Source organism: Mercenaria mercenaria, chromosome 18 (assembly GCF_021730395.1).
Source record: "Mercenaria mercenaria strain notata chromosome 18, MADL_Memer_1, whole genome shotgun sequence".
Classification (NCBI taxonomy): Eukaryota; Metazoa; Mollusca; class Bivalvia; order Venerida; family Veneridae; genus Mercenaria; species Mercenaria mercenaria.
In genome coordinates this window covers 34,086,714-34,103,227 of record NC_069378.1, presented here as the reverse complement: position 1 = coordinate 34,103,227, position 16,514 = coordinate 34,086,714, and the positions used below count along the sequence as shown (strand labels likewise).

Below are 16,514 nucleotides of genomic sequence, written 5' to 3'. Positions count from 1 at the left end.
CTATAATATTAATATACTGATAAATTTACTTTAATCTCTCATCATCGATGCACATAATATTTTGATTTTCATAGAAATGGGCTAGTATATTTTCCTGTTGGTTATCATAGTTCTCATAGTATAATGAGGGGTCAGTAATAACATGTACAATGATATTCATTTCTAGTCTGGTGTGAGTGGGCTAGCTGGGAGGACAGGATTTGTATTTAGTATGGATATACACTGAAGAAAATGACAAAACGAACGGATGTTTTGAACATTTTTTACCTTCTCAAAAATGTATATAATGATGTATTTCATACCATAATATAAAAACATATGACGTAACTGCTTTATATAAAATGTACGAAATGTATACAATTAACACCACTAAACACGCATGTACTAAATTATTGCAGTTTCATAAGTAACATTATATACCTTCTATTACATCACTCCAACATAACTTTGTAACCAACAACTTCCAGAAAAGTGAGATATCATGCAATTACAGCTTTAAAAGGTGTTCCTCATTTCAACAATGAGCCTTTAAAGGTAAAAATTGACATTCTATAAACAAACAAAGTTTTTCAGCTTAAACATGATTTTTTTCCCGATGTTCATGCGAAATAAACGTCAGAATAGGATCGGCAAATCCATGAATCACGATTCATGTTTAATTTGCTGATCCTATTCAGTCATTCAATTTGCATGAACATCGAAAAACAATCATTTTTTATTTACATTATGTTTCTTTCCATTTGTAAACTAAATTATATTCTAGATTGCACATATTCTGTTGCATGTAACATTAAAATCAGCTTCCAGGTCATTCTATTCACCAGGTGGAACAACTGTGACGTCATCTTAGGGCCGTTCTCCCGGACTATACGCAGACGTTGTCAAAACAGTGACCCGTTATCTTTTGGCAGCATTGATGTAACTTTCTCGCTTAACCTTTAGCTGTTCATATGAAATGAACGTTATAATTTTTAATGGAAAAAATAGGGCCAATGTAAATATAATACAAATGAATTTCATGGAACTTCCATTAAGTAAATGCTAAATTTTCATCATGAAAATCACAAAATATCAAAATTTACTGTTTTATTTTCATCAAACATGTTTTTTTCAACAGAATGAAAATTTATATAGGACAGATAATGAAAATACATGTATCAAATTTCTTAAATCTATATCATTTTCTTTTAAAAATTCAAATAAAACACTGGGCTTGCCTGCTCAAGATTGGTTTAAAATTATACAAAATATATCCGGCTCTAGTTTATAGTGACAAAATGTGAAAAAATAATACATAATAATTTGCTTTTGATTTGGCAAATGAATTGTGCAAGTCTCTTCGTTAAAAGAACGAAATATGTTTCTTTAACTGCATTCAAAAGTAATGTAATATTACTTCACATCTTCACAGATACACTTCATCACATGTAATGTATGTGTGATCATATATAATTATAACGGAATCTTTAAAATAATATTTGAAAGAGATACTGCATATATAACACTATAAAAGAAACAAAAAAACAAGAAATTTACACTAATTGAGCACTATAAGAGGGAATGTAGACAGAGAAATATACTACACTAAAACATTTTACAGACTTGTAGTGCAAAGACATAACGCAACAGAACCGCTAAAATGAAACGACAATCTAACATAAAAATATATGTTAGTTATATGTTTACCACATTTTATCATTTAATCAAAGAACATTAAAACTTTGTTCAATTTATGATCAAAGGAGGGACAGACATGGTTAACAGAGTTGCTTGAATGACAGCACACTCAAACTGAGACCGAAAGAGATCAGAGAATGATATTTTTGTCTCGGATGTGGCGGTTGTAACTGGAAAGGGTTACTAAGAAGTATTATAGGATGACACAAACAATTTAAAAAGAAAAAAAAACTGTGTTTCTTTTGTTTTGGGTTTAACACTAATTTCAACAGTATTCGGTTATGTAATGGCAGACTGTAAACCTATCCAGTAAATCATGGATTTGCACCGCAATACAAACCTGTTCTCCACAAGTAACTACTAACTTCCTCACATGAATCAGCAATGGAGGACGAATGATTTCATATGATTTCCGAGATTCGGACTTGTGACCCCACGATCCGAAGTATAGATCTGTGCTCTCCCTACTTAGTTAAGTGGGCCAACTACGAAAACTTAAATTATAATTGTTTATCTGGTAATCGGGGTTATTAGATTGGGAAGGGGTGTGTGTAAAGGGGAAACTAAAAGAACCATATGGCATACAATGAAGAGCAATATATGCCAATGTCTAAATAAGAGGAGGAAGTATAATTTGAAGAAAATTTTGTTTTGGGTGTGCAAGTTGGATTCGGGGGAGGGGATGGTAACTTTGGACCTCTGCACTATGCACATTGTCCCATCACCACCTACCTCTATTCTAAGGTTAAAGTCAACACCTTGAATAGGGGTCATCATATAACAGGGATTACATCATGCTCTAGACACGAAATATGAAGGCCAGATTTGACTTTTGTGCTTTTTTTGTAACTATAGCCTTTGACCTACCAACCTAATTTATGTGCTCTGCATATCGTCTCATTGCCATCTACATGTACATAATTATATGCAAAATTTGAAGTCAATACCTTGAACAGTTATTAACTTTTGCTCTGGACAAAAACAGGATGGACACATGTTATTTTGGCTAAATTCATGACCTTTATCTTTGACCTACCAATCAAGCATGTGCTCTGTACATTTTGTTCTAGCCACCTACCTATGTGCAAAGTATGAAGTCAATATCTTGAACAGTTATTCAAAAAATGACAGAAAATACCACCTTTCAGCTAAATTTGTAACCTTGACCTTTGACCTACTGACCTAGCTCATGCACTCTGCACATTTTCTCGTCGCCTCTACCTATGTGTCAAGGTTAAAGTCAATACCTTGAATGGTCATCAAATCATATTCCAGAATGCTCAGGTGAGCTAAAAACTAAACTCATGTGTAGAAAAAAATGTAAAAACAAGTATATTCTTACAATGAAAGAACCAAATTTACATAAGTGGTCTAGAAACAAATACTACATGATTTCTGTACAAATGCAAAGATACACTGTAAATGAATGACTAACATGTAAAGTAAAACTAGGAATAAATGGTTAATAGCAAACAAAAAGGAAAATATTGAAACTGTTGAATGTAATTAATGCAGATTGTGAAACTTTATTTTTAATAGCTTGCACAAATAAATATTAGAAACAAACATTCCACAGTCATCTCTTTCCTAATTTAAACCTATAAGTGTATCAATGAAGTCTGTATAATGTTAAGGTCATAATTAGTATTAAAGTTGCATTTAGATTTTTACAAGTTATGTTTTATAATCTATACCTTATAAATGGATTATATTTCAATTCTTTGTGCAATGCACTGACATTGTACGCTTTACATTTTTAATCTTACAAAGCAAAATTGGTAATGCTTCTCCAGACATATTATGTAATCCAGTTACCCTATCTTACATTTCCCTTATATGTTACAAAAATAGAATATCTAAAAAAAATGCATTCAAGTACATGTTTAATAATTTGTTCTTAAAATGTTACACCTTACTCTTTTTGTCCTTTTCAATTCTGTGTAAAATGGAATAGATGCATACGAGTATACTTGTATGTAACTAAATGAAAACTAGCACGAATTATTCCTTAAACAATAACAAGCTTGGTAGACCAAGTTGATGATCAGAAAACTAAACAGGTTTGTATAATTATGCAAGTCTTCTTGAAAGACACACTTTCTTCAAACATTCTCTTATTTCAGCATGTATGTTTTCAATATAAAATAACAACAAACATGTATAAGTATCGGCCTGAATTACATATACAATTGTTAAGCTTTATCAAATTGATAATAAGAGTTGCTTTTAATACATCACGCTCGACTATCCAAAAATCTTTCGTTTGTTTGTTTTGTGTTTAATGCCGTTTTTCAACAGTATTTCATTTATGGAACGGTGGGCACTCACTACCTGGTGACCTGTAGATCTGCGTTCTCCCTATTAGGCTAAGTGGGCAGGCTATCCGACATCCAAGTGGAACAATGGCCATAGCTTGGCAAGACTTGCATTTTAACCTTACGCAGATAATTAATTACATACAGAAAGACCCTATCTAATTACAGATCTGAATTTATTGCGGCAATGGTAGGAGAAGTTTGAGTCCAATTTATGTAGCTATTACTGAGAAATAGCTTGACTGCTGCATGCAAAACTTTAAAGGCACTGGCCTCCAGATTTTGGCTAAAAAAATGATCTTTCTTCAAATTGAAGTTCAGTTATATTATGAACATTAGAATATGGCTTTTTGTTTCTAAACTATCTAAAACATGCCAAATTAAGAAAAAAAGATGACTGTGTTGGGAATCGAACCCAGACCGCCGTGGCAACAAATGAATTTTCTGCTGTCGTTACCAATACCCCTATGAGGATTTAGTGTTTATTACGCATTAAAATATAGATATCTATAATCGAGAAAGTTTATCTCGAGTAAAGCGTTACAAACGCTTTTCCATTTTCATCTTAAAAACTAGTAAATACAACTAATTCTCATGTGTTTCCATAATATATAGTCTGTCAGTAAGTAAGTTTCAAATCATTCTTAAGAAATATAGCATTAATTTCCAGATATCTAAAGAAAATCTTTTTTTGTTTGTTTGAAAACTAGGAAGACTTGTGTAAAGTTTGTTACTCAAATACAGCTAGTTAGTTAGCTTTAACCAAATTTTCTTAGTAAAAAGGGACATAATTTGCATTAATTCAATCAACAGTTATCTAACTTGGTTATTTCAGTATGTCTGATAACTAGAAAGACTTGTGTAAACTTTCAATTCAATATAAGCAATGATTACCGAGAAATGAACTTGCAAACTAAACTATTACCAATGTGTTAATTAATATGCCCATGCCTACATACTGGTGAGTAAAATAACTCTCACTATTCTTCGAAAAGTTGTGCACAGAATGAACATTATGGCTAATTAAAACCATATTCCGCATTTAAACATATATTGTGAAACGGGATGCCTAACACTTATACTTTTTCTAAGTTTATGTAACCTTACATTACACGCAAAGACAATCAAAGAACAACATGAATGCAAAACAGCAGATGATTATATAGAAAATACAAATGAATGGCATATTGCACATAAGTTTGCTGTCTTCTTTCATTAACAATTCTAATACTAGACTATATTATGCTTCTTTATAACTTAAAGCCTGACAGTGTTGAGTTTATGACATGCTTCGCAAAGGTACAAGTGAGGATGAAATCACAACTGTACTTGATAGATGTAGGAAATCCAACAGACATTCAACCCTTACAGCTCCTAGGCTCAAACCCAATTTTTTTGGCAAAACATATATTTCCAACAACCTCTCCTTTTCTCTTTTTTACGTTACAAGACTCAAGTAGTTGTCATGAGAAACACACCATTTTGTGACTTAACTATATGTTGCTAAAAAAGCTGCACCAAATTTTTATCATAACTAAGATTGATCTATCAAAAAAAAAGTAAGCATTATTTCAGGCACAAGTGGACAACTTTGTAGAACCACAAACCTTACGTCTGCCAGATGGCTTTGGAATCCACACATAAATAATTCTACACATTAACTGAGATTCCAAACTCACAGAGGCAAGAGGAATGGATTAAAATACAGCAACCTTGACCACTCAGGAATATACATTCCTCAATCAATATCTATTTCATTAATTTATCATTACGATATGACATATTGCTAAATGTCTTCAATTTGACATAAACATTTGATGTATGACTAAAGCAGTAAACAAATATCTGCATATTTAAAAGACTTGGTGAGCGAGTTAATCATTACACTCTACACTCTACTTACAGAATCATGTTGCTATCGTCTTTTCCTCAATAATTACTAACAAATCAAAGAACATTCTGCATAACAAAAAGAGCTGTACACAAGCCCCTTTAACAAAATAACACATGAACAAGAGGGCCATGAAGGCCCTGTATCGCTCACCTGACCTATTGACCTAAAGATCATCAAGATTAACATTCTGCCCAAGTTTCATTAAGATATGGTCATAAATGTGGCCTCTAAAGTGTTAACTAGCTATTCCTTTGATTTGACCCCGTGACCTAGTTTTTGACCCGACATGACCCAGATTCGAACTTGACCTAAAGATCATCAAGTTTAACATTCTGACTAAGTTTCATGAAGATACAGTCATAAATGTGGCCTCTACAGTGTTAACAAGCTTTTCCTTTGATATGACCTAGTGACCTAGTTTTTGACCCCACCTGACCCAGATTTTAACTTGACCTAAAGATCATCAAGATTAACATTCTGACCAAGTTTCATTAAGATATGGTCATAAATGTGGCCTCTAAAATGTTAACTAGCTTTTCCTTTGATTTGACCTGGTGACCTAGTTTTTGACCCGACATGACCCAGATTTGAACTTGACCTAAAGATCATCAATATTAACATTCTGACCAAGTTTCATGAAGATACAGTCATAAATATGGCCTCTAGATTGTTAACAAGCTTTTCCTTTAATTTGACCTGGTGACCTAGTTTTTGACCCCACTTAACCCAGATTTGATCTTGAGCTATAAATCATCAAGATTAACATTTTGACTAAGTTTCATTAAGATATGGTCATAAATGTGGCCTCTACAGTGTAAACTATCTTTTCCTTTGATTCGACCTGGTGACCAAGTTTTTGATCCTACATGGCCCAGATTCAAACTGAACCTTAAGATCATCAATATTAACATTCTGACCAAGTTTCATGAAGATACAGTCATAAATGCGGCCTCTACAGTGTTAAAAGCTTTTCCTTTGATTTGACCTGGTGACCTAGTTTTTGACCCCAGATGACCCAATATCGAACTCGTCCAATACTTTATTGAGGATAATACTCTGATCAAGTTTCATTAAGATTGGACCAAAATTGTGACCTCTATAGTGTTAACAAGCTTTTCCTTTATTTTGACCTGGTGACCTAATTTTTGACCCCAGATTACCCAATATCAAAATCGTCCTAGATTTTATTAAGAGTAACATTCTGACCAAGTTTCATTAAGATTGGGCCAAAAATGTGACCTCTAGAGTGTTAACAAGCTTTTCCTTTGATTTGACCTGGTGACCTAGTTTTTGACCCCAGATGACCCAATATCAAACTCGTCCAAGATTTTATTGAGGGTAACATTCTGACCAAGTTTCATTAAGATTGGGCCAAAAATGTGACCTCTAGAGTGTTAACAGTCAAATTGTTGACGACGGACGGACGGATGGACGACGGACACAGGGCGATCACTAAAGCTCACCTTTGAGCACTTCGTGCTCAGGTGAGCTAAAAACAAACATGGGACACAACCATTATCATTACCCTCTTTAATTCAGTGAGCAGAAAGTTTGTAATTATAACATTATAACTACAGAAACAAAAATTTAACCATGTAGACAAGTTCGTGGATATATTTAAGGATGCAGAGAAGGCACTTTCACAGTGGTAAAATGTGTTGAACCTATATATAAAATTAAATCTTGGCTATTTTACTTTCTTCTTTCTTTTTTCTTCTTTATATAACACTTCAAAGGCTGTAGGCAAGAAAAAGAATATGTTGCTGTATAGACAAATAGAGAATACATAGAATCTAGGTAAGATAAATTTAATATAGATCTATAATTTGTGCTCTGCCTGAGTGATAACAAGGAAGATTTATCCCCCTTACTTTTCCGAAGCAAAACATTTTTGAATATATGTACACAATAATGGAATTCAAAATAATGTTTGGCACTTCTGTAGATTGCTGCCAATAAAATTTGTAAGCACTTTATATTTCATTAAGTTTTCTGTGTCCAATTACATGCTATTCAGCTTTTTAAGTACTTAATATTTATGTCACAACAATTCTTGAGCCTAATTTTACTGATCTTAATACCAAATCAAAGCTGTTTTCTTCCATTTTGTAAAAATACTGTTTATAATTCCCTCCCTATAAATAAGTAAAATTAAGCATAACATTAATATGCATACATACAGGATAAACAATGAATGCTATAACGATTAATTTTCATTTAAATCAGACCTTTAAAGAAATTGTGCATAACATCAAAATACAAAACCAAATTATGAATTACATTAACAGATTTTGTTGTCAAACCGTTACAGATTTATGTATGTATTCCAAATCTACAATAAATATAATTGGTTTATCAAATAGAACAATATGTTTCCAATAAAAAAATGTAAATCAATACAAACAATCAACAATACAAGAAACTCATAACATATACATCCAGACAGAACTTCTGAGATACAACATTTTAGTTTTCTTATTTTGAAATATTCTAACACATTTCCTGTCTAAATGCCAATCCACATATTCTAAAGTCTTAAACCTTAATACTTCTTTAAAAAGAAAATTTCATAAACATCCCAGAATTTTATCTACTGAAATCCTAAATTTCACTTGATATAAGACACATATTCCCTGATTTTTCATCCACTTAATTTCCAATTTTCTATCAGAAGTCTCCAATATTTCACAATGATCAGACACGTGTTTCCTTATCAGGGTCTTTCAAATCAGGTCCGATATCTAGTGCTTCTGTATTAGAGTTAATAAAGCCAGCAGTGGCCTCAGAGAATGGCATTGGTTTCACCGGTTGAACCGGTCTCGGTAATATTGCTGGGTTAATTGGCCGTGGCATTGGCCGACTTTGGTGCTCAAATGTTCCTTCAGGCCAACGTACTGTTGGCTCCGCTGAGTCACGATTTCTAACTGCTATAGAATGTTTTGGTGCACGTATATTTGGAACTCTTCTAACTTTGAAATCCTCTTCCATAAATAATGTTCTATTCTGAAATAACAGAAAGAACATTATATGTTAAAGCAACAAAACCATAAATTATACCATGGCTCACATCCTTAAATACAGATGTCATAGACTGAAGAAACTATCCTTTTACTGTACTTACATAACTTTAGGTACTCACGTGTCCTGTTGCATTTCATTCTATACCTTATACAGGGACTGCATTATAATTCCTAGTGTAATTTCAAATCCTGTAGTACAGTCATGCTTGTTTATACAAGTTACACTATGGTGTAAACACTGGCTGCTTTTTCAACGAAAGTTTAAGCAGATGAAACATCACGTTTTAAGTAACGACATACTAAATGAAACAGAGCTGTTTGTATTGAACACATATGTCCCACATGAGTGACTTGCAGAGGCAACTGGGTATGCACATGTTTGTTATGGCCTTGACCTTTGACCTACTAATCAGTAAAACTTCTGTGATCATTTTCTGACTACAGGTAATCAATCTATGAAGTAAGGCAACTGTAGGCATACCATTCTGCAGTTACTGATCTGACCCATTTTCAGAGTGAATGTCATTGTGAATTCGACCTTTGACCTATTGATGCCCTAATAAATAGGGTTATTAACTGATTGCAGACAATCGTCCTATGAAGTTTGATAACTGTAGCCCTAAGTATTCTCCAGTAATTGAATGGATATAATTTTCAGTATGAAGGTCATTATGACCTTAACCTTTGACCTACTGATCCCCAAAATAGGGATTTTTTTTTGTCAACAGGCAATCATCTTATGAAGTTTGATAAAATTTAGATAAAATCTTTCTTTCATTTTTGATCAGAAATCATTTTCAGTCCAAAGCTCACTTTTATAAGAATCATTAACTGGTTGAAGGTGCTGATGGAAGCATCTGTCTTGACTGTAACTGTATAGGCAGTAACAAGGCTCTGCAGAGTTACTGCAAAACAGTTACCCTCAAGCCAGGTATTTCCATCTGCACCTTTAACTAGAGAGAGATTCTTTTTCTTGCATACTGTATTATTCAATTAATAGAAGAACTAAAATCAAACAAATGTTTTTCTATTAGGCACTATCTTATTTTAGAAGAGTATGAATTTACACATCCACTAACAAATTATAGCAAGTGAGTCATCCTACACCCAGGGGTGTAAGACACCTTTCTCCCTAATATAAATGATGCCATTAAATGGATTTGATTTATTCCAAATAAAGCTATCCTGATCACATGATCAATACACCCATATGCACTATGCGCTCTCATGAACAATTTCCATAAAACTGAATCTTATACAACTTTACATGTCTGTATAAAAAGATTTTCTTACAAATTGTTACAGGCTTTATTAACTTGTTTAAGACTCTTTCATAAGGCAAAGTAAATTTCTTCCTTTTTTCATGTTTAACATAAATGAGTAAAAACTTACAGATCTACTCATCCAATTTCGTTTGGCTTTTTCTTTTCTGTTATTCTTTTTATCCTGTTGTGTTGAAATAAAATCAATTAATACAATTGGTTTTAACATCACAATGAAACAATTACAGATCATATGGCACTTTTTTTTATTTTTTATAGTAATAGAAAACCCTAGGTGGGCCTTCAAGCAGTATTTCTGGCACAAGCAGACACATGGGTGGAACAAGACCTTCTGAAAGAAAGCTGGATAGCTTCTCCACACTATGGAATTCTATATCTGAAGCAAGGTTTCAAATATACAGCAAAGGGCAAGTGACTCAAAGTCTGCAACCTTAATTACTCAGCCATGGAAGACAACTAAAATCACATTACTTGATAAAAGTAAGAAGACCGACATATAAATATTAAACAGATGCTTACTGATACGATATCATACTGAATGTATTTTGAATATCAAATGTTGCTACAATTGAATCAACTATTATAAAGGAAATCTCCTAACATGCAACGCAAAACAGAACGGTTTTATAACAGATTCGTAGGATTGTTGTATAATACTTACAATAAAACTGATAGTACAGCTTGCTGGTATCCATAGTAACAAGGACAATACTATCACAGTACCAACTATATTACTTCTCATGAACTCAACTGTAAAATATATACATGTATGTAAACATATATGCTCTAAGTCATACAAAACATAATTTGTAAATGATCAAATCATTCAAATTCTTTAAAGCTTTTTTAAACAATACAGATGACACATTTTCTTCCCGAGAATCGTATTTCCTTTTTTATGGATTTGAAAGTATATAACATTGAAACATTTCAATGGGTGCACTTCCATTTATCTGAAGCCATGTATTTTCAGCTTGCTGATCAGCATATTCTAGTTTGCTTTTTACCTCACTAATCAAATCAATGTTAAACTACTTAATTAATCAATGGAAATATTACATTACACACCTAACTGATCAAACAATGCTCTAACTGATCAATCAATGTTACACTACATACTTAATTAAATACTACATGCCTAACTGATGAACATAATTGATCAATGCTTTAAAACTTACTTAATAACTGATCAATGAAAATGTTACACTACTTACCTAACTGATCAAAGGGAAAGTTACAAAACTTTCCAAATTTTACACTTCTTTAAAGTTACCTCATCAATCAAATGAAATATTAAAATACTTACCTAGTATCTGATAAATGGAAGTGTTACAGCATTTACCTAACTAATAAAAGGAAATGTTCCAATTCACCTAACTAACCAATGGTAATGATTTATCACTTACTTAACAGACTAAACTACTTACCTACCTAACCAAAAGAAATGCTTAACCAGTTAGCTAACATATCTAAGGAAATGTTACACTACTTACCTAACTGATAAAAGGAAATGTTACTATACTTACCTTACCAAAGGAAATGCTTCAACACTTGGTTAACAGATCAAAGGTAATGTTATACTACTTACCTAACTGACCTTGGGAAGTTCTACACAATTCACCTAACGTATCAAATCGAAGCGTTACAGTACTTACCTAAGTGATCAAAGGTAATGTTAAATTACTTAAATAACTGGTCAAAGGAAATGATTCTCTACTCAACCAGCTGATCAAAGGAAGCATTACAATACTGACCTACAAGATTAATGGTAAATAAATGGAAAAAATATTACACTACTACTCTATCTAACTACTCTATCTAATGGAAGTGTTACACAACTTACTTCACTGGTCAATGGTAATGCTACACTACTTACCTAACTGATCAATTGAAATATCTTCTATAATGTTAAATAATCTCTGAACCATATCACGCTTCACCTTCTGACATGTGCCCTGTTTACAAATAAGAAACAACTCAATTAAATAACTGATTTTTGTTTAAATGGTGTTAATATATAGTTATATGTTTAATACTGTCTTCATTTATCAGACTGAAATAATCTTCTAATACTCAGACACCTAAGAAATCTTGAAGTGTTTACAGAAATACATTTTTCTTATTTATGCCCACAAGCTTCCAACATTATTTTCTTCTGATTACTAGTATGACTTTGAAGCTTTTAAGCCTAAATAATTAAGAAAAGATATTATTTTGCAGAAGTCTGGAACGACACAGGAATATTTTTTTTTTCAGTCATGCACACAAGAGTGCATATTTTACAAATTACTTAAACAATTCTACCAGTCATTTTGTGATTTGTTCAATAAAACCATACCTGATTACAAATTCCTTGATAACATGGCCGTCCATCGGGTAATAATGTATTATTTATACTTTCACATGTGCTCTGTTGATATTTATGGCGACAACATCTATGGCAAGCTTTTCCTGTATCTAAAAAGACACATTTCAGTGATACTGAAGCAAAATATAAATCACTAGAGCAAGGTAGAAATAAATGACACAACCAAATTACATCATTTCTTAAGGTATCAAGTGGAAACTCTCATTAATTGCAAACTCTTTGACCTACTGACCTCAAAACTACATAGGCAGTCATTCTTTAAAGTCGGACAACTGTAGTTAAGAATGTACTCCAGTTATCAATCAGGAACTGAATTTCAGCTTAAGGTCAGCAAGACTTTAATGCCTAAGTAACTGACTGCAAAATCAATAGGTATCATCTGCCGATCAACGTCAACCCGCCTTTCGTTTGTGTGTGTGCGTGTTTATGTGTGTGCGTATTCAGGTCTTAACGTCTTTTCCAAAAATATTACAGTCATATAAATGATGATGGCTACTTGTAGCAGTAACCAAACTGCCCAATTTTACAGAGCTGCCTCACTGGAATATCACGCTGTAGACACTTGACATGATATCCAACTAAGTCACATTATACTGACACCGGGCTGACCAGTACTATCACTATCTTCTTAATGATGAGCACCAAGGAAGAAAGCCGCTAGTACTATTTTTCATGTCTTTGGTATGACTGGGCAAGGATGGAAACCCGACCTCCTGCACTTGAAGTGGGCACTCTACCACATGGCTACCAAGGCAGTCCCTATCAAGTTTCAGTTGGGGCATAACAATATTGATAAACATGAACTAGGTCTTGCTAAAAGCATTTCATTTCATTTCGTCTGTAATAAAAAAATAAAAACATAGATACCCTCTGCACATATACATGGTGTTAAATCCACATCATATCTTTCACAGAAATTCTGACACTGTCCATCCTTACACTTCCCTCTGAAAAATGAAAAATATATCATTTATTTGGTTAAACTAGAAATGTGTCCATGGGACACAGTGGGACACAGATGCCCCCACTACATGACAAAGGACACAGATCAACTGTGGGAAAACTAAGTTGCTATTTAAAAAAAATGCAAAAAATAACCATATATAATGTACACATAAACATACATGCTTTCTTGAGATTTTTAGATACCTGACTCCAGGTGCACAACTGCACATGCTGACCAACATTCCTGTAAACTTTGGTGACTCTAGGTCAAATACTTTTGGAGCTATGCGCGACACAACATTAAAATGACCAATTTTTAACTAAGTCAGGGGCCATAACTCCTACATGACTGAATGAATCCAGACACAAAACCCCAGGTGCACAACTGCACATGCTGACAAACATTCCTGTAAACTTGGTGACACTAGGTCAAATACTTCTGGAGCTACGTGCGACACAACATTTAAATGACCAATTTTTACTAAGTCAGGGGCCATAACTCCTATACGACTGAATGAATCCGGATACGAAACCCCAGGTGCACAACTACACATGCTGACCAACATTCCTCTAAAGTTTTGTGACTCTACGTCAAATACTTTTGGAGTTAGGCGTGACACAACACTAAAATGACCAATTATTACAAAGTCAGGGGCCATAACTGCTACAGGACTGAATGAATCCGGACGCGAAACCCCAGGTGCACAACTACACATGCTGACCAACATTCCTATAAAGTTTTGTGACTCTACGTCAAATACTTTTGGAGCTAGGCGAGACACAACATTCTCAGAAGGATGGACAGACAGACAGCCAGACAAGGGCAAATCTATATGTCCCCCCTCCCAAAGTGGGGGAATAAAAATGGTAAATAGATAGAACAAAATCTTATCAATTATGTACATAAGTCCGTTCTTAAGGGAAACAGGTAACTTTAACAAGAGGGCCATGAAGGCCCTGTATCGCTCACCTGACCTATTGACCTAAACAGAATGAAGTTTAACATTCTGACTAAGTTTCATGAAGATACAGTCATAAATGTGGCCTCTAGAGTGTTAACAAGCTTTTTCTTTGATCTGACCTAGTGACCTAGTTTTTGACCCCACCTGACCCAGATTTAAACTTGACCTAAAGATCATCAAGATTAACATTCTGACCAACTTACATTTAGATATGGTCATAAATGAAGCCTCTAAAATGTTAACTAGCTTTTCCTTTGATTTGACTCGGTGACCTAGTTTTTGACCCGACATGACCCAGATTCAAACTTATCCTAAAGATCATCAAGTTTAACATTCTGACTAAGTTTCATGAAGATACAGTCATAAATATGGCCTCTAGAGTGTTAACAACCTTTTCCTTTGATTTGACCTGGTGACCTAGTTTTTGACCCAACCTAACCCAGATTTAAACTTGAGCTATAGATCATCAAGTGTAACATTTTGACCAAGTTTCATTAAGATATGGTCATAAATGTGGCCTCTGCAGTGTAAACTAGCTTTTCCTTTGATTTGACCTGGTGACCTAGTTTCTGATCCTACATGACCAAGATTCAAACTGGACCTTACGATTATCAATATTAACATTCTGACCAAGCTTCATGAAGATACAGTCATAAATGTGGCCTCTACAGTGTTAACAAGCTTTTTCTTTGATTTGACCTGATGACCTAGTTATTGAGCCCAGATGACCCAATATCGAACTCGTCCAAGATTTTATTAAGGGTAACATTCTGACCAAGTTTCATTAGGATTGGGCCAAAAATGTGACCTCTAGAGTGTTAACAAGCTTTTCCTTTGATTTGACCTGGTGACCTAGTTTTTAACTCCAGATGACCCAATATCAAACTCATCCAAGATTTTATAAGGGTAACATTCTGACCATGTTTCATTAAGATTGGGCCAAAAATGTGACCTCTAGAGTGTTAACAAGGTTTTCCTTTGATTTGACCTGGTGACCTAGTTTTTGATTCCAGATAACCCAATTTCAAACTCTTCGAAGATTGTATTCAGGGTAACATTCTGACCAAGTTTCATTAAGATTGGGCCAAAATTGTGACCTCTAGAGTGTTAACAAGGTTTTCCTTTGATCTGACCTAGTGACCTAGTTTTTGACCCCAGTGACCCAATATAAACTTTCCAAAGATTATCAAAGGGTTAACATTCTGACCAACTTACATTAAGTTGGGCCATAAATGTGACCTCTAAGTGTTAACAGTCATTTTCCTGTGATTGACTCGGTGAATCAGCTTTTTGACCCGTGCCATGGACCCAAACAGGGCTTAAACCTTATCCTCAATATGACCTCAAGTTAACATTCTGACTAAGTTTCATTAAGATATGTCATAAAATTGGCTCTAGGTGTAAACAAGCTTTTCCTATGATTGATCCGGTGACCTAGTTTTTGACCCACATGACCCAGATTAATTGAGAGCAAAACATTTGACCAAGTTTCATAAGATTGGGCAAAATGTGGCCTCTAGAGTGTTAAACTAGCTTTTCCTTGATTTATCCTGGTGACCTAGTTTTTGATCCAATGACCAAATCGAAACTGACCAAGATTTCAATAGGTAACATTCTGACCAAGCTTCATTAAGATCGGCAAAATTGTGGCCTCTAAGTGTTAACAAGCTTTTCTTTGAATTGACCTTGATGACCTAGTTATTGACCCAGATGACCCAATATCGAACTCGTCCAAGATTTTATTAAGGGTAACATTCTGACCAAGTTTCATTAAATTGGGCCAAAATTGTGACCTCTAGAGTGTTAACAGCTTCTGTTGATCGACGACGGTGACCTACGAACGACACAGTGACCAATATCAAACTCACCTGAGCACTTCTTAAGGTTGCTAAACATAGACATGCTTGTGAAACATTGCAAGATGGCCAAAAATGTGACCTCTAGAGTGTTTGACAATGGTTTTCCTTTGATTTGACCTGGTGACTAGTTTTTGATTCCAGATAACCCAATTTCAAACTCTTCGAAGATTGTATTCAGGGTAACATTCTGA

At 34.0% G+C, this 16,514-nt stretch overlaps 1 protein-coding gene across 1 annotated transcript in view; it reads right to left on the bottom strand.

Moving 5' to 3' along the window:
* Positions 1–246: 246 nt before the first annotated feature.
* The window catches only part of LOC123538796 (ADAM 17-like protease), a 65,741-nt gene continuing 49,473 nt past the window's right edge, over positions 247–16,514 (bottom strand). Inside the window, exons 17-22 of the mRNA XM_053529512.1 lie at positions 13,425–13,504; positions 12,528–12,646; positions 12,066–12,144; positions 10,851–10,939; positions 10,299–10,352; positions 247–8,889 (exon numbers count right to left, since the gene is read on the bottom strand). Coding sequence (XP_053385487.1) covers positions 8,581–8,889; positions 10,299–10,352; positions 10,851–10,939; positions 12,066–12,144; positions 12,528–12,646; positions 13,425–13,504 — 730 coding nt within the window. The 3' untranslated portion in view covers positions 247–8,580. The remainder of the gene's footprint in view (positions 8,890–10,298; positions 10,353–10,850; positions 10,940–12,065; positions 12,145–12,527; positions 12,647–13,424; positions 13,505–16,514) is intronic.